The sequence below is a fragment of the Rhineura floridana genome, chromosome 6 (assembly GCF_030035675.1).
Source record: "Rhineura floridana isolate rRhiFlo1 chromosome 6, rRhiFlo1.hap2, whole genome shotgun sequence".
NCBI classification, from domain to species: Eukaryota; Metazoa; Chordata; class Lepidosauria; order Squamata; family Rhineuridae; genus Rhineura; species Rhineura floridana.
Genome location: NC_084485.1, coordinates 125,062,698 through 125,085,251, shown reverse-complemented (window position 1 = coordinate 125,085,251; position 22,554 = coordinate 125,062,698). Strand labels below are relative to the sequence as shown.

Here is a 22,554-nt window from a genome sequence, read left to right as displayed (position 1 = left end):
CTGATTTTCTTCATGTTTCCTAATTCTAGTTTTAATAATTTTCTCATTTATATGGACTAATTAGGCTTACTGGTCTGCAGCTTCTAGGCTGTCTTTCTATTTTTAAAATCAGTGTTAATGTTGGTTTCAAATTCTCCTTCACAGAGGCTAACTTTAGAAACAAGTAACATATTTTTGTTAGAAGAGCAAACCTTTCATGTAGGAATCAGTTATGAACTCTTGGATGAATCCTATTTGAAGCTAGTGGCTTCTAGATTATACAGCCACAAGAGTGCCTGTATGCTATAGTTATCATGGATTTTTTGCATTCCGCAATGTTAAAGTGAAAATACCATGCTATTCTGATGCTTCCCATAAACTCATTTCAAAACAAAACTGTACAAAACATATAGTCCTGAACTCAGAAACAGTTGCTTAACAATCCTCTAAATATCCATGGTGATACACAAAACGGTCAGAGAGAATCAAGAGTTCAAAGTGGAAAAAGAGAGGGGGAAAACCAGCCCCCTGTTGGACTTTTTTCTGTGTTTTCATAATTTGTTGAAATTAATTAAAAATCAGCCACATTGAGTACCTGTAATCCTGTTACTGACCTTGCCCCATACTCTGACCTTCATTGTCTGCAGTCTAAAAGTTGAAAAAAATGGGTAGCCAATTTTTAATTAATTTAAGAAATTTAACAAAGTCAATGATAAGATGGGGCATGCTCAGTAAGACCCAACTGTCAGTGTTCTAAAAGCCAGACTCACAGCTGCTGGGCTTGGCTTGGCTGGGCTAATCAGGGGGCTACACCCACCCCAGACCTTTATTTCACTTAACACCGTCATGGCTTTCCCCAAAGAATCCTGGGAAGTGTAGTTTGTGAAGCGTGCTGAGAGGAGACTCCCATTCCCCTGACAGCTCCAGTGGCCAGACTGGTTTAACAGTCAGCCAGTCTGATTGAAGATCTGTGAGGGGAACAGGGCATCTGCTAGCAGCACCCTTCACTAACTACACTTCCCGGGATTCTTTGAGAGAAGCCATGACTCTCCAAAGTGAAATAAAGGCCCGGTGTGGATATGGCCTGGGACAACTTTGGTTTAAATTTCGGTTGGAGGCTAGATGTGTCTCCTGTAGAATAAAAAGGTGGGGGAAACACTGAAAAACAATACTGTTCACAATGTTTTCCTTTTGGAAAAGAAAGGGGCTTCCCCTCTCCCCAGTGCCCACCCACCCAATCTCTTCCCCTCCCTTCCTCCTTCCCTCTCTCCTTCCTGTCCTCCTCTTCCCCTCCATGCCCCCCCTAAGCATGATTGCACAGGAGTAAATCCCATTGAACTCAAAAAAGCATGCAAATGATCAAACCTACCCTCCTTCTCCCTTCTATCACCTTCCTCTTGCCCCTCCCCTTCCCCTTCCTTTGCCTCTTCCCCTCCTTCCCCCCTGCTCATCCTCCCCCATGCTCAGTTTTACCTATCTTAACTATCATTTCAGGGTGTAAATCCTAGTGAACTCAATCAGAATGCCAGTGATCAAACCTGCCCTCTCGTCTCCCCTCCCTCCTTTCCTCTCCCCTCTCCCTCCCCTATGGTCAGTTTTACCTATCCTAACCATGACTGCACAGGATTAAATCCCATTGAACTCAATAAGCATGCAAATTATCAGACCTGCCTTTCTTCTCCATTCTATCACCTCTGTTTTGCCCCTTCCTTCACCCCTCCTTCCCCCTCTCCCTTCTTCCGCTCCCCTCTCCATTCCTTCCTCCTTCCTTCTCTCCCCTCCCTCCCCCTACTCCCCCATGGTCAGTTTTACCTATCCTAACCATGATTGCACAGGAGTAAATCCCATTGAACTCAATAAGCATGCAAATGATCAGACCTGCCTTTCCCTTCCTTCCCTTCTCTCCCTTCCCTCTTCCTTCTCCCCTACCCACTCCAGCCCTCCTTCCCTCTTCTCCCCCCACCATGGTCAGTTTTACCTATCCTAAGCATGATTGCATGGGAGTAAATACCACTGAGCACAATAATCATGCAAATGATCAAACCTGCCCTCTTCCTCCCTGCTCCCCTCTGCCCTTCCTCCTCTTCCTCCCCCCCATCTCTCATGGTCAGTTTCACCTGTCCTAAGCATGATTGCAGAGAAGTAAATCCCACTGTACTCAATAAGCATGCAAATGATTGATCCATTCTCAGCAAACTTGCATAGGATCCCATTTCTTACCTCTTGGATTAAAAAGCATTAAAATATCTCTAAGATACTGTACTTCCTACAAATTTATAAAAATGCAGACACAATATGGGTTGGTCTTTCACAGTCTAATCCACTTCCTGTGTAGAATTTGGTAACGTGCTTCTGAGCATATGGTGAGTGGTGGCAACACCTGCAATCAGCTGAAATAGAAACAAGACGTGCGATGCTGATCTTGTTGTAGCAGGGAGGAAGCAACAATATTAAGACAGTTGATATAGTTCAGATAGTCACTTTAAATATATTTGATCTACTTTGCAATTTTAGTGAATTTTCCTAAAGTAAATAATTTTCTTTTGCTTCTGTTTCTGTGAATATGTGAAGTACAGCAACACTTTGCAACACTAAAAAAAAAAAGCTCCAAAAACATTTGTGGAATAATGCCACTGACTATTCTGCAGAATATTTTTCAACGGACATGAGGAGTGTCTCAGTTTGCAAAAGATAAAACAGTGTGAGGTGAAATATATTCTAGAAAAGTTCTAGGTGTGCTCTATGTTTTTAATTGACCATGCCCACCTTTCCTTAAGTGGAGTGGTTTAAGCATAGCAGGCTGAACACCTGCATCTTGGGCAAGCCAAATTTGTTTTTTTCCAATAGCTAGATTCATTGCTTTAAGTAGCAACATATTGTAATCAGTCTGATTTTAGATCAAACTGCACTTTCAGTTTCAACTGTTAATGCATCCAAAATAGAAACAGAACATAACCTCCAGTTTGAAACACAAAAGGCTGTCTTCACCATCATATGACATTGACCAATAAAAAGGCTTTGAAATTAATAAAAATAAATTTGACACAGATTTCTAGGATGAATAATGAGAGAAATATAATTTTTTAGGTTAGATTCTCTGTAGAAACAGTAATAACACAGGAAAGAAGCAAAGTAAGAAGAACAGAAACAAACATACAGAAATATGATTCCTCTTTGAAGATGGCAGGTGTTGCCACCTCTCACCATATGCTCAGAGGCACATGTTGCCAAATTCTTCCAAGCTACACAGGAAGTGGATTGGACTGTGAAAAACCAACCCAAATTGTGTTTGTATTTTGACCAATTTGTAGGGCAGTACAATATCTCAGAGAGGAGGTCAGGTCTCCTGCTCCCCTGGTGCATTCACTATAGCTGCCCGATTTCCCTGCTTTTTAAAGTTTGATAGAAATATCTGTGGGCTATAGGTACATTCTTAAACCGCAAGGGTTTTTTTTGCTTATTAGTGAATATCTATTTCCCTGTTCCTCAGTAGGATATCCTTCTGCACCTAGAACCTCATTCTCTGTGGCAGCAGACAAGCTATCAAATGGTAGCAGGGTCCCCTGCCTTATGCCTGACATTCTTTCCTACATACCTCTCTGCTTCTTCAGTCATCCATCTTGGCCTCAAGGGAACTAACTTTCCTTTAAAGGTTAGAAGCTTTTTACACAACTCCTGCCCAGTAGGTGGATGTGCAAAATACTGGATAGCATCCCATTTTTTTTGTTTCTCTAGCTATGTAACTTTTGTCTTTAAGGCTTTTCTTTTTAAAAAAGTTTTATTTTATTTTTAATTTTTTTAAGAGTTGTGATGTTTGTTTTCAAACTTATAGCATGTATGAAAGAGAGACTTTAGTGTCCTAAACTCCCTTCCTGCTGCCAAATGTGCCCAGGTGCTTAAGTCACCAGATGCCTTACTGCCTTTCATCTCAATACTTTATCATGGTTACAGAGCTGAGTTCTCTGGCAAACTGTCCCTAAATATACACCTTCCAATTTATCTTGTAGAAAATTTTCGTTAAAGAGTCTTGTGTTTGTGTATGTGTGTAAAAAAGAGACAGAAAGAAGCTTATAGTCACAGAAGACTCGCTTGAAAGTCACTCAGGTTAAATTGAATCAATATAAGTTGAAGAGCTTTATAAATGAAATTAACAATTTAGAGGAGAAAGATGTCGTATCTATATAAAATGGATTTTGATGTGTGATGGCCCAAAATTGGATTGTCCAGTTGTGCTGTATAATCTGTAAAGATGCTTTTAATGATGTTTTGTTTTAATATGTTTTTAATAATGTTTTGTTTTAATATATTTTAAACTCTGTTTTTATGATGTTTTAGAGTGTTTTTAGTGTTTTTGTTTGCCGCCCTGGGCTCCTGTTGGGAGGAAGGGCGGGATATAAATTTAAATAATAATAATATACTGGTCAAAAATGTCATAAGCTTAATACCAGCACTATCTAGCTGATATTGTTCAATTACTATTGAATATAATATTTGAAAGTATCCAGTTCCATATAGGGTGTAGAGGTGAATTTGACACACTAGATTCCATGATTCTTAGTTAGTGCTCAACTTTACAAAGCATAAATGTATGTCAGTGAAAAAAATCTAGCTATCTTATTAAGAATATGTCTTAGATAGCAAAGTTATTGAGGAAGGCCTTCTTTCAACATCTGAAAAAAGTTGAGAGAATTACATGAAGAGGAAAGTGCATTGAGGCCAAACCCTAGTAGCACCATGTCTTATAATGCAACTGGAATGAGGGTCTGCTTAAAGTATTCTGGAAGAATGTAGCAATATAGGCAGAAGCTTTAGCCTCTGTCTTATGAGAGCCAGTGTCAAGGTTCAGGTAGAGTACTACTTTTAAACATTTTCAGATTAATTTTAGACTACGATGGGTGTATACTAAATCTTCAACTGTAATTTCTGTTGTATAATGTTCATCAATATTTTCCTATTTTTCCAGGCATTAGATGGTCAGAATATTTATAACGCCTGTTGTACCTTACGGATTGATTTTTCCAAATTGGTCAACTTGAATGTAAAGTATAATAATGATAAAAGTAGGGATTATACTCGCCCTGACCTTCCCTCTGGTGATGGCCAACCAGCTTTGGACCCAGCTATTGCTGCTGCCTTTGCAAAGGAGACCTCCCTTCTAGGTATGATTTTGTTCCACTTTTTTTCTGTCAGCTTTTCTCATTTTTACAATGTTTCCTAAGATAGTGTCATCTGCGGATGGTATTGACGTTGTTTTTATCCACAAAATCATAAATGAGAATACTGAATAAAGTAGGCCCCAAAACCTAAAACATACGTTTGACTATTACTTTCAGTAAATCTTTCTTTTCTTTTTTAACCACTCTGCCTATGTTAACTTATTCCTCACTCATTTTACTTTAATTGCTATCATCCTTTTTCTGTTTGAGTACCTGCTGTTGAAGCTAATAGGTTTGCTGTTATTTGGGCTACTTTTATTCCATCTCTTTAATATAGATGTTTTATATTCATTGGGTGCCTCTCTAGAATCTATAAAATGAATGCTAATGCATGTGCTATTTCATGTAATCTCTCTTTTAATGTTCTTGGATGGGGATTATCTGGCCCCGCACAGTTAAGAGCAAGAGCATCCGGCTTTGCCTCAATCTCAGATGCATTACCTCTTCTATCCCAACAGTTCTTCTTTTATGAAAACTGAGGCAAGGTAGTCATCAAATGTTTGTGCCATACCCAGGTGATTTGTTTTTATAATATCCTGTTGAAGCTGCTTTTTCATCCATTTTGGTTTGAAACATTTGTGCAATCTATTTTACACTGTGGTTTGTTTGCAAAGAGTACATCAGAATCAACGCTGCCTACATTGAAGTCTTCTTTGTTCACTGGCATCAGTTCATAGTTCAACGTATTTGTTTCTTCTAGAAATATATTGATGTACAAATGCAATCTTAGCCTCAATTGCCCTTCCCATTCAAAGTAAGCAAATGTTTTTTATCAGCAATGATACAATTAGTCTAATATAAACTAAAGTAAAATAATTAAAATATTGACTTAAAGCTCTGCTTATCAGTTTAACCATACCTATTGAAAGCAGTGGGGTGGCTTTTCTGGAAAAAAATCAGTTGGAATATTTTCCTATGCAACTTAAGGTAATTTGCATCAGAAAAAATCAGTTTGATTTGGAAAATGTTCTGATGCCCTAGAGAGTGATTTAATTTAACATGTTTGTTTTACTTCCATTAAACAAAGCTAAAAACTTTGTAGCTGCCAAAGTTACCTAATACTGCGTTTGAAACTGGCATCAGTTCATTGTTACTAATGAACTTATGAAGCAGAAAATTCTCCATCAAAAAATAAAGTGCAGGAACAGTTTCTGGGATTCTTTTTCTATTTTGGAAAAACTCACCGATTAAAAGCCAGTACAAACAAAATGGTCATGGTGCACTTCAGACATATTATTTTACACAGATATGATATAGTTACAAGCTTTGTAAATAAGATTATTCAATCTAAAGACTATATTTATTGTATAAACCCAAGAACCACAATTTAAGTGGCTGGTGGCAGTATTTATAAATTCCTTTTTATTTTAAAATTTTAAGAATGTGTGCTTTTTCCTGTCTTTTTTTGTCTGTTTGCACATATATAAATAACACCAATTAAAAATATATTTTGTTTAGACAAGAAGAAATTGTGTAACGATGATCAAGCCACAAAAATTTCTCTGTATGCCCTCAGAATGGTTTGACCCACACCACAGATGGTATATTTAGTACTCTCTCCCTGAACATATGGTGTGTATAGCCCTGAGAACAAATATGTACTGAAGCAGTGGGATAGAAATGTAATTAATAAATACAATTTTAAAATATAACAGTTTTACTATAGTGTGGTGCCTATGGTTTCACATACGGGGTCAAAATAGCCTCTTGGACTTTTGTTGCCTTAGATCATATAAACAAAGACCCATGGAAGATGGCTTTCCCCTACCTAACTCTGTACCTGTTTCCTTTTCCATACACGCAGGAACATTTCTCATTCACTCATACGGCCCTGTTCCTAACCCACCACTCTGACTCTTAGCAGGATGCTCATTCTTTCCCACTAAACACTAGGTCAGCAGATCCTTGAAATCTCAAATTTATTCAGACAGATGATTTTCCATTGGTGGAATGGTGGGCATACTCATTGGGTACTGATGTCACCTCAGTGCTAACAAATCCTAACATGGGGAGAATTTTTTCCCTTTGGAAGTACAATTTTTTAAACACATTTTAAATCTCCAGGACTTGAGGATTGTATCAAACCTTGAATCAGCCACCTTCACCTATTGCAGGAGTAGGGAACTGGATCTACCCAGTGGGCCAGATTGTTATTTCTTCCAGCTCCTTGCATGCCAAGTTTGATAGGTGGATGGGACCACCCATCTGTCAATCACTTCAAGTCACAATTATGCCAGTTGACCCACACAGTTAGAAATCCAACTGTTTAGGCAAATACGCAGCCCACAAAGCTCATTCAAAGTGGTGCACAATACCTGACACAGTTGTCAGGTCTTGTAAAGCCCTTTGTGTGGGGCTTTGCAGGTGTGACCAATCAGCTGATCAGAGGTATCTGCAGAGCCCCTTTAGCTAAGCCAGGTCTGACATCAGGAGTGGGCCAGGTGGGCATGGCTTGGCTGAAAGGGTCCCACTGGCCAAATGAGGTGGCCTGGCAGACATACTTAGGTCCAATGGGCTGGATGTTCCCCTCCCCTGATCTGTGGGAAGCATTTTGTTTGCTCATATAAACTTACAAGTTACCTTGTTTTGTCTCCAAGATCTCAGCCAGATATATTTCTGAGTGTTACTATCTAAGATCCTTCTTACTAGATATGCCAGGGATTTGGGAAATTTTATGAGCTGCCTTTCACCATAAGAGTCCAGGGCAGCATATAGTTAAAAGAATAAAATAGAGCCATAAAATTCAACAGTAAAATTACATGAAAAATGGGAACAGCACCATTCATCCAAAATCAGCCATTCAGCATGATGAAATTCCTGGGCAAATGTCATGACCTAACACTAAAAGACTTCAAAGTGGACACCAGGCAAGCTGCTCTAGGGAAGGAATTTCAGATGTAACCTTTCATCATAATCAAGAAGGTCTGGCTTACATGATAAAAAGAGGTCATTCAGGCACCAAATTTTATAAGGCGTTGTGGGTAGCAACCAACACTTTGAATTGTGGCCCAGAATCAGTAGCAGTTTAAGAACTGGTGAGATGTGATTCCAGTCAGTAAAGCCAGTTCCAGTTAGTAACCTAAAAGTAAAGGTGTCCCCGCACTTGTAGTATGAGTCGTTTCCGACTCTTAGGGTGACATCTTGAAACGTTTTACTAGGCAGACCATATATATGGAGTGGGATTGCCAGTTCCCCGGCCTTTCTTTACCCCCCAGCATATGCCGGGTACTCATTTTACCGACCACAGATGGATGGAAGGCTGAGTGGACCTCGACCCCTTTTACCAGAGATTTGACTTCCTCCTCCCGTTGGAATCAAACTCCGGCCGTGAGCAGAGCTTTCGGCTGCATTACCGCCGCTTACCACTCTGCGCCACGGAGGATCTTAGTTAGTAACCTAACCGCTGTGTTTTACTGTATTTTCCCTGGATGCCAGTCCATCATGTGGGTAATAGTCTGCCATCTGGAGTTCAAGGACAGGAAATGCACTGAAGCTTACAGCTTGAGGAAGTAGTAAGGCATTGCTGGCTTGCGGGCCCCAGTTCATTTCCTGTCCTGGTCCAAGGCAGATGTCTTAGTCCTACTCCCTGCATGAGTTTTACTAAATCCTGTAAAATCACCTTTCAGGTGAGAACCAACGGTTCATTCTAACTAAAGTTTTCAGTAGTCTTCAAAGGCAGCCCCACATACAACATATTGCAATAATCCATTCTAGAGGATCCAAGGGCATGTTCAGGTGCTATCCAAGAGGGATGATTGTAGGTGTATCAGCCTCAGCACTTGTGTGGAGCTGCAATGATATTGCCCCCATACTGAGAATCTGGTTCTTCAGGGGGAATGCAGCTACATCTAGAACAGTTTGAATATCACCTCCCTACTGAGATGAACCACCTACCAACAATACTTCAATCTGGACTAAGCTTCAGTTTGGTCCTCATCCAATCCATTACTCACCCCAAAGCCTCATTCACCTGAAACTGACTAAAGAAGTAGAGTTGCATTCCAGTAGAGAACTGATGGCAATTCACTCCATCAGACTTCTTTTGGTGGACTGAACTTTGCACCTTCTTTGTGTAACACCATTTGCTCTACCATTGAGGTATAGCCCCTCTCCTGTCAACTACATGTACTGTAAGATTTGCAGTTAACTATATAGGGAGTACAGTGAAACACAATGTGGTATTTCAAGACATTTTTGAAAAAGTAATTCTTGAAAACTTTTTTTCTGTTTGCTTTTTTATATATGTTCCTGCTTCAGAGCTGAGAATTATTTCTAATTTTCCTTTTGCTTACCTGTCCATGGTAAGCCATGGGGGGGTCAATCTTGTTGCTGAAATAATGGCTTTTGCTTTCATTGGGGCAACAAATTGTATTGTCAAGAGACAATTAAATTTACTTTTTGCTTTATGCTGATGAATATTGCTTCAAGGGAAAATACACTGAACTGTGAGTATGGCTATAGGTGATTATGCATGCACGTTAATTATATTTATTTCATTTATCTGCCAGACTCCATCAGATAGAGGAGCAAGAATGTTCTTTTGAGGAATATGTAGGTGCACATGAGACCAGTACAGTGATGTTCCTGACTGTGTGAAGTTTAGACATGTATAATTCCAGAGGGTTTTTTTTAAAAAAAAGAAATTACTTTGGGGCTGTACTGTCCATGTCTGCCATCGCCTAATGTAAAATAAGATTCAGAACAAGTGCCTCACTATCCATATAGATCCATACAGAAGTTTCAGCTTCTTTAATGCATCTGAGGTACATACAGCCTGGTGCTATTTCTATGTCTTTCTGGGTTAACATCAAATTGTAACAGATAATATTGGCCCAGATACACTTACGTTATGATCTCTCTTTCATTTAAAGCAGTCAGTTGTTCAGATTGTAAATTGGCCGTCCTTTTTAATGAGCACTTATTTTTTTTGTAGAAGAGAAAGTCGTTAACAAACAGAGAAGCATGCTTTCAGATCTATTGTCAGGAGAAGTGCTTGATTCCTTTTAATGACATACATTTTATACTATATGGAAGAAAATTGCATGAGAAGAAACTCTCTGGAAGCTTACTGTCTCTGTTCCTGTATCTTGACCAATAACATGATGATGGTGACACAATTTAACCGGGGGTGAGGGGTTAAACGTTTGCAAATGCAAGGCTAAAAGTAAATCTAAGTCATTTCTGTATGCATTTAGATACCTTGATCACAAAAATTCCCATCTGTTTTTACACGAATAAGCTGATACCTGTCAATCTGCTGTGTGAATTCTTATATTATACAGCCACAAGAGTGGCTGAATACTATAGTCAGCATGGATTTTTCACATTCCACAGTGTTAAATTGAAAATACCCCCATGCCATTCTGATGCTTCCCATAAGCTCATTTCAGAACAAAACCTTACAAAACTTACAGTCCTGAACTCAGAAACACTTGCTTAACAACCCTCTCAATTTTCATGGCGATAAAGAAAACAGTCAGAAAGAATCGAGATTTCAAAGTCTAAAGAGAGAGAGAAGAAACCCAGATACTTTTTTCTTTTTAAAGTTTGATAGAAATATCTGTGGGCTATAGGTACATTTTTAAACTGCAAGGTTCTTTGCCTATTAGTGAATAGATAACCTCTAGTTATAAGAAAAAATTAGTGCCCTAGGCTGCAATCCAATGCACACTTACTTGGGTGTAAGTCCCATTGAACCCGATGGAGCTTATTTCTGAATAGACATGTATTGGATTGCAGCCCTTGCAGTATCTTGAAAAACGTGCACACAGATTTTTAGGCTGCCTTTTAGAGTCAAGCCCACACAAGGTGGCTTCCAGCATATAAAATACAAACATACAAAATGACCCTAAAGCACCATAAGGCATAAGTAAGCCTTAAAACCAGCAGTATCAATAACAGTAACATTCAGCCCAGTATAACAGAAATGAAATAGTTAAAACTATTTCAATACCAAATCAAACCACCAGCACCTTTTGAGAAGGAAATGGGCAAGTCATCTTAAAGGCCAATAGTGATGGGGCCATACGTAGCTTAGTTTGAATGGAGTTCCACTGTGCTGGTAAGGCCTTATCCCTCATGACCACCACCATAATTGATCTCACAATTTTCCACATAGTTCAGTAATAGAAAAATAGAGAGGGAAGATGCATTATCAAATTTACATCCTAAAGAAAATACTAAAAGTCATTTAGTAATTGCCCTTTGCTTTTATTTGCTGGCAAGGATGGAGTTGGGCGCATAGGGATTGTATGACAGATACGGCCAGTAAAGTAAACAATCTTTAAGCAAGTGACAACGACAATTGAGTTTGGTTAATGCACTTTGCTAGTCACTTTGATCACGTTCTCTCCATTTAACACAGATTGCTTATGGTGGTGGTTGAGATTTCTCTTGATTCTGCATGGCCTCTCTATAGCTTTTCTTTTCCCTATGGTTCAGTTGTGAATGGTCTCAGTTCACTTACCTTTCTGTTTCCTGAGATCATCTTGGAGGAGGGGGACATCCTGATGAGGATAACTCTGGAGATTGGGTTTATAGAGTCCCATCTAGTCCAGCATCATGTGCTCATAATGGCCTACCAGATGCTTATGGGAAGCCTGCAAGCAGGACCTGTGTGCAACAATACTCTCTCCCTCTTGTGATCTCCAGCAACTGGTGTTCAGAGGCATATACTGCCTCTGACAGAGAAGTTGGTGCATAGCCATCATAGCTAGTAGCCATTGATAGCCTAATCCTCCATTTAATCCTCTTAAAGCCAGTTGATGAGCATGACTCCATTTTATAATAGTGAATTCAATGGTTTAATTATCCACTGTGTGAAGAAGTACTTTTGTCTGTCCTGAATCTTCCAACATTCATTCAGGTTCATTACATGGCCCTGGTTTCTAGTGTTATGAGAAAAGAAGAAAAACATCTCCTTATCCACCTTTTCAACAACATAACATAATCGTATACACTTCTATCATATCCCCCCCTTACTCACCTTTTTTTTGTAAACTGAAGAGCCCCAAATGTTATAACTTTTCCTCCTGGTGGAATTGCTTCAGCCTCTTGATTTTGGTTGCCCTTTTCGTGAACCCTTTCCAGCTCCAGATTTTTTGTTTTGTTTTTGTGTGCCACAACCCTCTCAATCATCTTCCCTAGAAAGGGGGGTATTTGCAGGCGGGTGGTAGTTGTCACAAACCAGTGTGACAACACTAGTTAACCTAACTCACCTGTAATTTCCTGGATCTCCCTTGGATAATTTTTTCAAAAATAATGTTACATTGGCCACTCTCCAGTCCACGGGTGTGGAGGCTAATCTTAGGGACAGGAAGGTCATCAATTTCACATTTGGTAGATGCCATCCAGACCTGGTAATTTGTCAATTTTTAATTTCTCAATAACATCTAGAAGTTCATCTCTTGGCACCTCTTATTTGCCTCGGTTTTCCAGACTCCCTTCCCCATAAAAGTTAGTTCAGATACAGGGATCTGTCATGCATCTTCCACTGTAAAGAAGACTGAAGATGGAGGGACAACTTGTGTCGAATGCATACAGCCTGCTCACAGAGATGCCATAATGGGGTGTGCCAGGAGCAAAATAAAAAAGTTACCATCACTTGCCTTACCTCCCCTCTTTACAGGAGCAGAGAGGCTGAATCTCACAACACACAACACCTAACTCCTCATCAAGAGCGGGAGCTCAACTGGGAATTTTGGTGTCACCAGAGAGAGGATGATACATACCAGAGCCCTTTAGTAGATGGTCCTCATAGAGCACTGAACTGTGGAAGACTAGGTGTTAAGTGTGTGTTTATAAGGGGGATAAACCAGGGACTTTGTGTAGATCTCGCTCCCCACTTAACAGTCAGTGGAAGCCCACACCCCTTCCTACAGGGAATGCCATGGAGGGCTGGTTGTTCAACACATTTGCCCTGCTAACAAGAAGGTAGAAGCCTGCTTTTGAGAAATACTCGTCCCTTTGCTCAGGATGTTTATAGAAAGTGAGCACCAATTTTCTGGCTTCACTACACTCTTCCACTATTTAAATCTAAGACCAAGGGTTCACAGCTTCCCAACAGTAAGTATTAGCTTGCTCCACTAAGGTTTACATCAATTATCTTTTCACCTTACCATGAAGATGCAAGCTACTATCCAGTATATCCAGCACTATAACACTCATCAATGGTCTTGCCACCCTCCACAGAAACAGTTCTTTAAGGGAACAGCTCTTGTTTGATCAATATCATGAAAAATTCACATGGACCATCTTTCCTCACACCATTTGATCTCTATGTATTTGAAGTCCATGACCTTCAAGATTGTGTTCCCCATGATACGCATTTATTTAAAATACTTACATTGCACTTTATAGCCCTGAGAGGTTTTCACAGCAACTTACAAAAGTTTTTCAAAATAAAATTGCATTCAAATATAGTGCAGGAGCAGAAATGACGTGTCTACATGGAACCATAACTATTCAGGCAACATTTCTGTGCCTTGTTCTTTCTTGGTGTCATATACTAAGCAGCACTTCCTACCCAAATCTTCTGAGGCAAGGGAGTGGGATTGATCAGCTGGATCTCTTTCGGTCTGTGATGGAAGCAGTCTTCCCTTGCTGGCAGTTGCCAGGCAACAACTCCCTATGAGGCCAGAGAGTAGGGCAGCAGAATCTTGCTCAACCCATATTGGAAACAATTAACTAAGGACTTCTCTTTGTTTGAGCCTCTGTATATTTCATAGGGCTGAAGGGTATCCTTACCCCCTCTAAAAGGCTGTACCTCCTCAGTGGCCTTTGGCACTCTGCATCATTGGAGGACTGATGTAAATATGTAGTGCGGATCTCCATTTTGACCTGTATCTGGTAGTGCTGGTTGTGTAGCTGTACCTCTGCTGTACATAGCCTTAGGCATGGATCCTCCTATGAATTGTGTGATCCTGTTCAACAACACAGACAGACCTGCTCAGCACAGGAGGCACTTATTTCTTGCACCTCTAGTCACAATATTTTCCCACAAAGGAAAATGGCACATTGGACTCCCTGTTCCTTTCTTTAGAGGTTAGGGGGACATGTTGTCTCTCCCATGCTGGATGGGTCTGCTTATTTCTGCAAGGTTGATGAGGACTGGTGTCCACACCTCTATAATACAGGGAGTATTGGTTTGATGAACAACTGGGGTCCAGGATACCTTAATTACTGTTGGAGCCCTTATATGCCAGCTCAGTCACTGAGATCGTCTGGAGAAGCACTGCTAATTGTCCCCCATGTTACAGATGCCCAACCAGCCTCAATTAGAAGTAGGGCATTTATTGTTGCTGGTCTCTTACTGTTGCAGCAGAGATTCGACAGACATTCTTGCTATTGACTTTCAGGCATCCCTTGAAGAGATTTTTATGCCGAAAGGCCTATGCAGCTATTTACATTTTGTTGATTCATTTTCATGATTATTTTGTATTGTTTTGATGGTTTTTATTTGTTTTATTGTATGTATTGCTTTACGCCGCCTTGATGTTTTATATGAGTTGGTGGTATAGAAATATTTTTATAAATAAATAAAATGAGGGTGGCAATATCCAGAAGTTGGGCAGGTGAGGATGAGAATTCTGCAATAGGAATTACCTTTTTTATAGCATAAAAATATTCAGATTGCAGTATCTTTTTGTCTGCAGAATCAAGGGAAAGGAAGCATGCCCAAGTGAGCAATAGCTAGCTAGGTAAGGAGTAGGTGCTGGTAGGAGATGTGCAAATTGCTGAATGCCTATCACTGCAAGGTAGGACTATAGCCATCCTTCATTTTCAGTTAGGGCTAAAAAAAAAAAGGAGTGATTTCCACATTGCAAGCATAAACATCTGTAGTGGCAATATTATTTATTTAGGGCACCTTCTAGTCAACTTAATGATCTTTTTTTTTAAAAGCAAATGGCCTTAAAAAACAACAGCATCCACAGAAAACAATAGCAACAATGCTTTTATTTGCAAGCCATAGTGACACTATTTTATTAATGACCATAAAGGCCTGACACAGCTGGATCATATTCCATCAAATGCCTGGGAGAAGAGGAAAGTCTTAACATGGTGTCAAAAAGATGTCAGTGTTGACATCAGGCAGACCTCGCTGGGGAGATGTTGTGATACCAGTTACAACAGCTGTGTGCTTGCTCCACTATTGACAGTGGTATGCCTCTGTATACCAGTTCCTGGATACAAGGGAGGAGAGTGCTGTTGCACTCAAGTCCTGCTTACGGGCTTCCCATAGGTGTTTGATTGGCCACTGTGGGCACAAGATGCTGGCCTAGATGGGCCTTTGGTCTGATCTAGCAGGGCTCTTATGTTTTAAACTTTAAAATCTATGAATTAATAACCCTAGAAATGTTACTTCAGAAGATTGTATCCACATATACTTTCTTTAATTAAATACTTTGTGTTAAAGCAGGAGGTGTTTGAGGCTGTACCCATATCTTGTGTAATGTTTGTATATATCTGTGCTTCTTAAAATCCCCCTTTTAACTGTGAGTATGGCAGAGTGTTGAAAAGGAGTAACTTTTAAAAGGAAGATATTTTTTCAAGAACATGTTAGACCTTTTTAGCACCCTGTCATACAATCATAGTGGTTAAAAAGGGATTTTTAAAAAAACATGAAAAGGGTGATAGTGATAAAGGCTAAGATCATTATCACCTTTGAGTGAGTTTGAAAAAAATCCACTTTGTAGTCACTCACTCACTGCAGATTGACAGAGCGCTTAAAGGAGGATTAAGAGTAATTTAAACAGAGTGGTCTTCAAAAAAAAAGCCATCCTTTAAATTACCCCCTTTAAACACCCGCACAAGTCACAGTAACTAAAGGAAGATATTTGTAGGATATTACCTAACCACTGTAAAGGAGGTGGTGATCTTCCAAAATCCTCCTTGAGTCAGGAGACATCTGGGCAAGGGAGAGTTGGGAGAGTCATTGGGTAAAGTATGTTGCATTGCCACTTTCTTGGGAGGGGACAGAGTGGAGGGATACAGCTGCAAGTGTTTGTTTTTGTTGTTTTTTTAGCTAGAAATTTTCTGTTCTGATACAAGCTCAGATTCTTTATGTAGATGCTATTTTGTAAAAGTTTGTTTTGTTTGTGTTTGAACATTCTTTGGTGGAGCAAACCAGTGCTCCAGATGGCATTGTGCACCTGGTGGCTCTTCCATGGCTACAGTGCTACTGCAAGCTGTTCTTCCATTAGTCCCCAAAGGATTCAGCAGAGAGTGCATGCACATTTTTCAGTTAATCTCTGCAATGTAATTTATTTAGTCTCTGTATTGGTCAGTCAGATATTCTAAGAGTACAGGTGGTTTCTACATCCAGCACAGGTAATTTGTGAATGAAGGATTCTGGGAAAGGAGTGTCATGGTGTTGTTGCCCCCTTATGTATGGTATTTTCTTTTAGAAGGTATTTGATTTAAGAAGTCATAATTTTCAGTGATAGGAGGAGTAATTGTCTTCACAGAATTTAGACACAAGATTTGGTGCTTGGTGTGGCTATGGGCCTTCTCTCACTATCTGAAGACATTTGCAGTCAGAGGCATTTTCCTTGTCTTAGTGTTCCTACAGATAAACATGCTTGTTACATTTCTTTATAGCCCATTTGTTAGTGTGGCTCTTGTTAAATATTTTACCGTTTAGAATTTATCCGTAAGAAATCTAAAGCTTGCATTGTGTGAACACTGTACGGGAAATATTTTTTATAGAATAGTATTTGTGTTAACTGAAATATTAAAATAAAGACTAATATAGAGGAAATACAAGGTTCTGTGTAACATACTAGTGAACTAGTAGCAAGGCAAATCTTTTAGCTCTCAGATTTTTTGAACATTAGTTTATCATCAAGAAACAAGGTTAGTAAATCTTGTTGTTGGCAAAATTGTCCATTTGGAAGCTTAGCAAACAAATGGATAAACATGAACAAAGGAGCAAAATCAACACAGCACTTCTAAATTAGGTTATATTGGAACGACTTGTGTGTGTTTCGTAAAATATGCTTTATTTTAAAATTAGGGCTTCCTGTTGCAGCTGTTCCTGGAGCGCTGAGTCCATTGGGTATTCCAAATGCTGCTGCTGCTGCAGCGGCAGCTGCTGCTGGCCGTGTGGGTATGCCTGGAGTTTCGGCTGGTGGCAACACTGTCCTCCTGGTTAGCAATTTAAATGAAGAGGTCAGTGAACCTACTTGTTCATCCTTCTTGTTTTCCTTTACCATGCTTCATTTTGTGAACTCCTTAAGTGGTTCTTTATTTTGAGCTTGCTGCTTCTTCCTTTTTAAGATCCGTGTTTTTTTATGCTACTCAAGATTGTTTTACAACTCTATTCTAATAAATCATTTCTATTATAGTTAAATACTTCTGTTTCCCTAGGTAGCCAACATCTTTTAAAATATCCTTTGCTATTCAGCTACCTTTTTTCCCTAAGAAAAACATGGTAGATATTGCATGTTCTGGATGTTTTTTAGTTTATTTTTACTGGTACCTATGTGCTCCATTTTGTAGATTAGTTTTTAGGAAATCTGCTGTTCTGTTTTTGTCTGAGCTAATTATTTGCTTGTTTATTTCATGCTTACATGTCCTTGCATTTTTGTAGAATTAATCTGTGAACAACTTTAACACATTTTTCTTTGAAGGTTCTCCCAAAGATCTTGATGCAACGCTCTTCAGTCTCTTAGTAATTTTGTTTTTCTTTGCAGCTTTTAATTCACTTTTTCTCCTTAAAAAACAAACTTTACTTCAATACTTCCTTAACTCTGAAATCTAAGAGGTTTAGTTTTGCATTTTATTGTCCTGTACCTTTACTTTGACTTGCTGTGAAAGCTGGTATGAAATGTGGGATAGTTTGTATCAGTTTGTCCACTCTGAATATGTGTTCCATTTTTACTGGCCTCTGTTGTAATATGAGCCATTTTGCTTTTATCATTTTTGTCATTTATAGTCTTGCATGTTACAATTCTTGGATCAGAGTGCCATTTTGAAAAACCTTTGCCTGCATTTCATAACCAGCCATGCTTATGCAGTTAAAGTTTAGAGTTTTTTGTTTAGTTTCTGTTGCATGGGTTTTTCTTTTCTTTTCACATTCAGATGAAATGTAATTTACTGTTTGGTATGGATGTACTTTACCCATATTTTGTCTTGGGTGACTACATTTTACTCAGTTTTCTTGTACAATACATATACCAACCATTTTCTGACCAAATTCCTGCATTTCCTATGTACTGACCTATATTTTATTTTTTTTTTGTTCCCCACTTCCTTATTTTTCTTCTGCATTGCTGTTTCCCTTCCCTATTTCATCCTTCTCCCTTTGTTCTCACCTACCCTCTCCCTATCTCTTCCCAAATTCCCACACCCTTCCCTGTCTTTTCCTTTGCATTCCTTGTCTACATCCCCTGTCTCCATTCCCCTATGTTCATGCTTCTGTGCTTGAACAAAATGTTCCTCGGACCAACTTGCCCCAATTAACCGCCTTGAACCATGATCCATGACCACCTCACCATTCTGCGGGAACCACCCTTCGTTATGGATGATCTGTTCATCTCCGCTCTTCCTCGACTCTTCTCTCTTCTTGTCTTATGCTGCTTGCTCTTCTCTCCTTCTAAAGATGGTTACGCCCCAAAGTCTGTTTACCCTCTTCGGTATGTTATCGTTAGCACTATACTTTTATTATTGATTTAATTATTTGTTTCACCTTAATTCTTATTTGTAGCTAGCACTTTGGCTTAAAGTTGAGTAGTAAATCTTTTGCTATTTTTATTTTGCTGTTTTTAAAGCTCTCCATAGATGCAAATTTTTCTTTTAATGCATGCTTTTTTATTTTGCATGATCTTTAATTTATTATCATTCACATAGCTTTGAGGGTTTATAAAAAATGTCTTCCTTTTTTCAAAATTCACCTATTCAAAATCTTGTTCTTCTTTATTCATTTGTATGAATGTTGGGAGAAGTGAGAGACATGTCCGAATGTTTCATTGATATATCAAGTGTGCTGTTTAGCTATCCTTAAAATGTTATTTCTTTTGGATTTACTTCTCTGCTTCTAAAAAGGTGTTTATGGGGATGTGCAGCGTGTGAAGATATTGTACAATAAGAAAGACAGTGCACTTATACAGATGGCTGATGGAAACCAATCGCAGCTCGGTGAGATTTGTGGGTTTATTTCTCCATGTTAAATGTTAGTTTTCAGTGTGCTTAAACTCATTTGGACAAGCCATGTTCACATTTCAGTGTTTGCTTCTAATCTTTTTAAAATCTGAGTGTGTGTAGGATTCATGGTGTGTTGTTGTTTTTTCAGATCACAACTCCTAGTACCATTTTAGAAACCTGATCCTGAAGTTCCCCTTGCTTTTGAGTGGCTTGTTGGGCAGAGAGTTCCTTTTTAACATCAGTTCATTTTGTGAATACTAGGGCTGGGATCCAGAGAGCACTGTGTTCACATAAAATGCTTTCCTGCTTGCACAAGAGGAGTGTTGAAGCTTTCTCCCCTCCTTCTTGCAGCTCTCCCCGGTTGCAACAAATATTGCATCTTAAGGAATAGCTATTTGGAAGGGGGCTCAGGGAGTCCTGAAAAACCTGATGCATGTGGAATACCATGTGTATGGCCTTTTGGATACTGGCCCATAACATTTGTCTGAATAAAATAAAGTCCTATTGAAAACATAATTTGTATTATGTTATCACAGTGACCATAATAATGATTTAACTACAGTTTGGCAACATCTTTCCTGTGTATTCAATAAGTCATTTGTTTCTTGCTGGACACATTTGCAATATGAACAGAGCTTTTAGATTAATTGTCAGTAAAATTTAGACTGGAAAGATTTCCAGCTAGCATTATTAGCTAAATGTGTTAATTTATCAGAAGAAATTGCCATCGAACAGGGTTTTTAAATACTGAATTTAATAGAACACTGAAATGAATCATTTGTTTTGTTTTCCAGCCATGAGCCATCTGAATGGACAGAAAATGTATGGAAAGATTATTCGTGTTACTCTTTCCAAACACCAGACAGTTCAACTACCTCGAGAAGGTCTTGATGACCAAGGACTGACAAAAGACTTTGGCAATTCACCGCTTCATCGTTTCAAGAAGCCTGGCTCAAAAAACTTTCAGAATATTTTTCCTCCATCTGCAACTCTACATTTATCTAATATCCCGTAAGTATTGGAAGCAAATCTGAAGCATTCACATAAGATCCAAATGTTAGCTTCTGTCCTTTTGTATCACTCTTTTCTCCTTTTTTTGTTTAGACCATCAGTATCTGAAGATGACCTACGCATGCTGTTTGCTAATACTGGGGGCACTGTGAAAGCATTTAAATTTTTTCAGTAAGCACATTTTCTTTGAAACTTCATTTAAAATTAGAGAACAGCCATCTTTGGTAAGAACAGGATTTACAATATAACTTTCTAGTGCTGTTTTGATATCTAATTTTATCACTTTGTTCCAGAAGAGATCACAAGATGGCTCTTCTTCAGATGTCAACTGTAGAAGAAGCTATCCAGGCTTTGATTGATCTGCATAATTACAATCTTGGAGAAAATCATCATCTGAGAGTTTCTTTTTCCAAATCAACCATTTGAAGTGAGAGATCAAAATAATAAGGTTGTATCACATTGTTTAGTGTTGTCATCTATGACTGTTCGGAAAAGCGGGGACCAGAGATGGACATCTGTTTTTCATGCTGTTACCATTCCTTGATTGTTTATGTATAAATGAAAACAAAAAGGATTTACAAGGAAGAAGCAGTGATATTATCTGCTGGTTTTGCATATGTTTATGAAATGATTTTGTTTAAAGGGGGTTCTGGGGAAATCCCATAGTTTTTCAACTTAGTTAACATACGTGCCTTAAAAAAGGAAAACCTAGAGTTGCTAGAGTTGCATTTACTAGTTAAAAAATTTGGTTGTCTGGGGCACATTGTTACATGGGAATTAATGGGTGCAATCCAGTGAACATTAGGTTTGCCTACATCCCATTGAAATCTATTGATTTTAAAACATCGATTTCAGAGGGACTTCGCTGCACCTAACTTTTGCAGGATTATGCCAAATGTGTATTAGGCAAGAGTGTGTAAAAAGGGTTAAGCTTTGTTTCTCCTGCTTGGAATTTATTAGCTTTCATGAATTTTTTTTTTAATGGAATATGTTGCATTACTTTAAGAAAGGTGCAGCACATTTGACTTGTGCTCCTGCTCCCTCCCTCCCTCCCTACCTCCCTCCCTCCCTTTCAACTAAGTAAAAATGGCCTTGTGTATTCCAGATTTAGGTTTGGTCAAGAATATAGGCTTTAGTCAGAGTTAACAAGATGCAGAAAATTAATTTGCTTTCAAGGACAGGTGATTATTTTGTTTTGGGTTTGTTTGTTTGTCCCTATGGCTTTGAGCCTTGTGGGGAAAACATTGTTAAGTCTTAACCTTTTTGTACACACACTCTGGGGGCGTATCATATAAATGTTGGCACTAAGTAATGTCTTGTTTGTGGCTGAATATTTTTTGTAGATGTTTTTTGAAGTTGACATGACTTATGTGCATTTAAATATATATTGCCATTTTTAGTTAGTAATTACAATTTGAAATATGGTTGTGGATTTCTGAGCATGTGCAGACCGGTCTAGCTAGTTCAGGAGTTGGTGCATGTATTTCAAGGATGAAGAAAGTGTATTGCAAACTTTTGCAGAAAGATTATTAATTTTGTGGCAGTTTTCTTTATTAAAAAACAAAACAAAACTGACAACCAGGTGGGACCAAAGTTTATGTGCCTTTAGTCTTAATTTACCTTGCATTGTAATATTCAGTTTTAATAAATCTCTTCAAAATATTTTGTATCTAGAAATGGATCTGACTTTACTATAAACATGACTCAGAATCTACAGGAAATTAATTTGAAAACAGTTCCTCTGTCAGTCTGGACTGTTGTCTTGATTCTATTCAAATGACCAATACTTTTTGCAATTGATGTACTTAGTTCCAAGAGTCATAGATTCTGTTATCTATGTAGAAAAAGGTCATGTATATTTTCTATTAGTTGAGTTTTTACATCTTTAGAAATGTAATATTTCAGTATAGTTTGAAAGCGGCACAATTAAAAATTAATTTTCTAACAAAGTTGGGAGGTTTGATGGTTGTTTAATTTCTTCTTATGTGTACGCTGCTTGCCTCTGTAGCATGCTCAATAAACACTTCTGTAGCTCTGTATTCACCTCTTCTGTCTTTCTCTGCTGCCTTTTCTCTCTTTTCTTCTTTGTTTTCCACTTCCACTGTGCTTTTGAATTCATGTTTATTCTCTGTCAGGGTGGGAAAAGCATAATAATCTGATTTTATAATTCTCTGCTTTTATAAAATAAGAAAAACAAATGCTGTGG

The 22,554-nt window shown here is 38.6% G+C and overlaps 1 protein-coding gene across 6 annotated transcripts in view; it reads left to right on the top strand.

The window, feature by feature from the left end:
* The window catches only part of PTBP2 (polypyrimidine tract binding protein 2), an 89,652-nt gene extending 67,362 nt beyond the window's left edge, over window positions 1-22,290 (top strand). For 3 of the 6 annotated variants that reach the window (XM_061633719.1, XM_061633721.1, XM_061633722.1), the window contains 7 exons: window positions 4,943-5,138; window positions 17,224-17,363; window positions 18,796-18,829; window positions 19,239-19,331; window positions 20,132-20,348; window positions 20,442-20,519; window positions 20,642-22,290. In XM_061633719.1, coding sequence (XP_061489703.1) covers window positions 4,943-5,138; window positions 17,224-17,363; window positions 18,796-18,829; window positions 19,239-19,331; window positions 20,132-20,348; window positions 20,442-20,519; window positions 20,642-20,774 — 891 coding nt within the window. In that variant the 3' untranslated portion in view covers window positions 20,775-22,290. Of the gene's footprint in view, window positions 1-4,942; window positions 5,139-17,208; window positions 17,364-18,795; window positions 18,830-19,238; window positions 19,332-20,131; window positions 20,349-20,441; window positions 20,520-20,641 lie in introns of all 6 variants that reach the window. The other 3 variants (XM_061633720.1, XM_061633718.1, XM_061633717.1) reach the window with 3 other exon arrangements.
* Window positions 22,291-22,554: the final 264 nt, after the last annotated feature.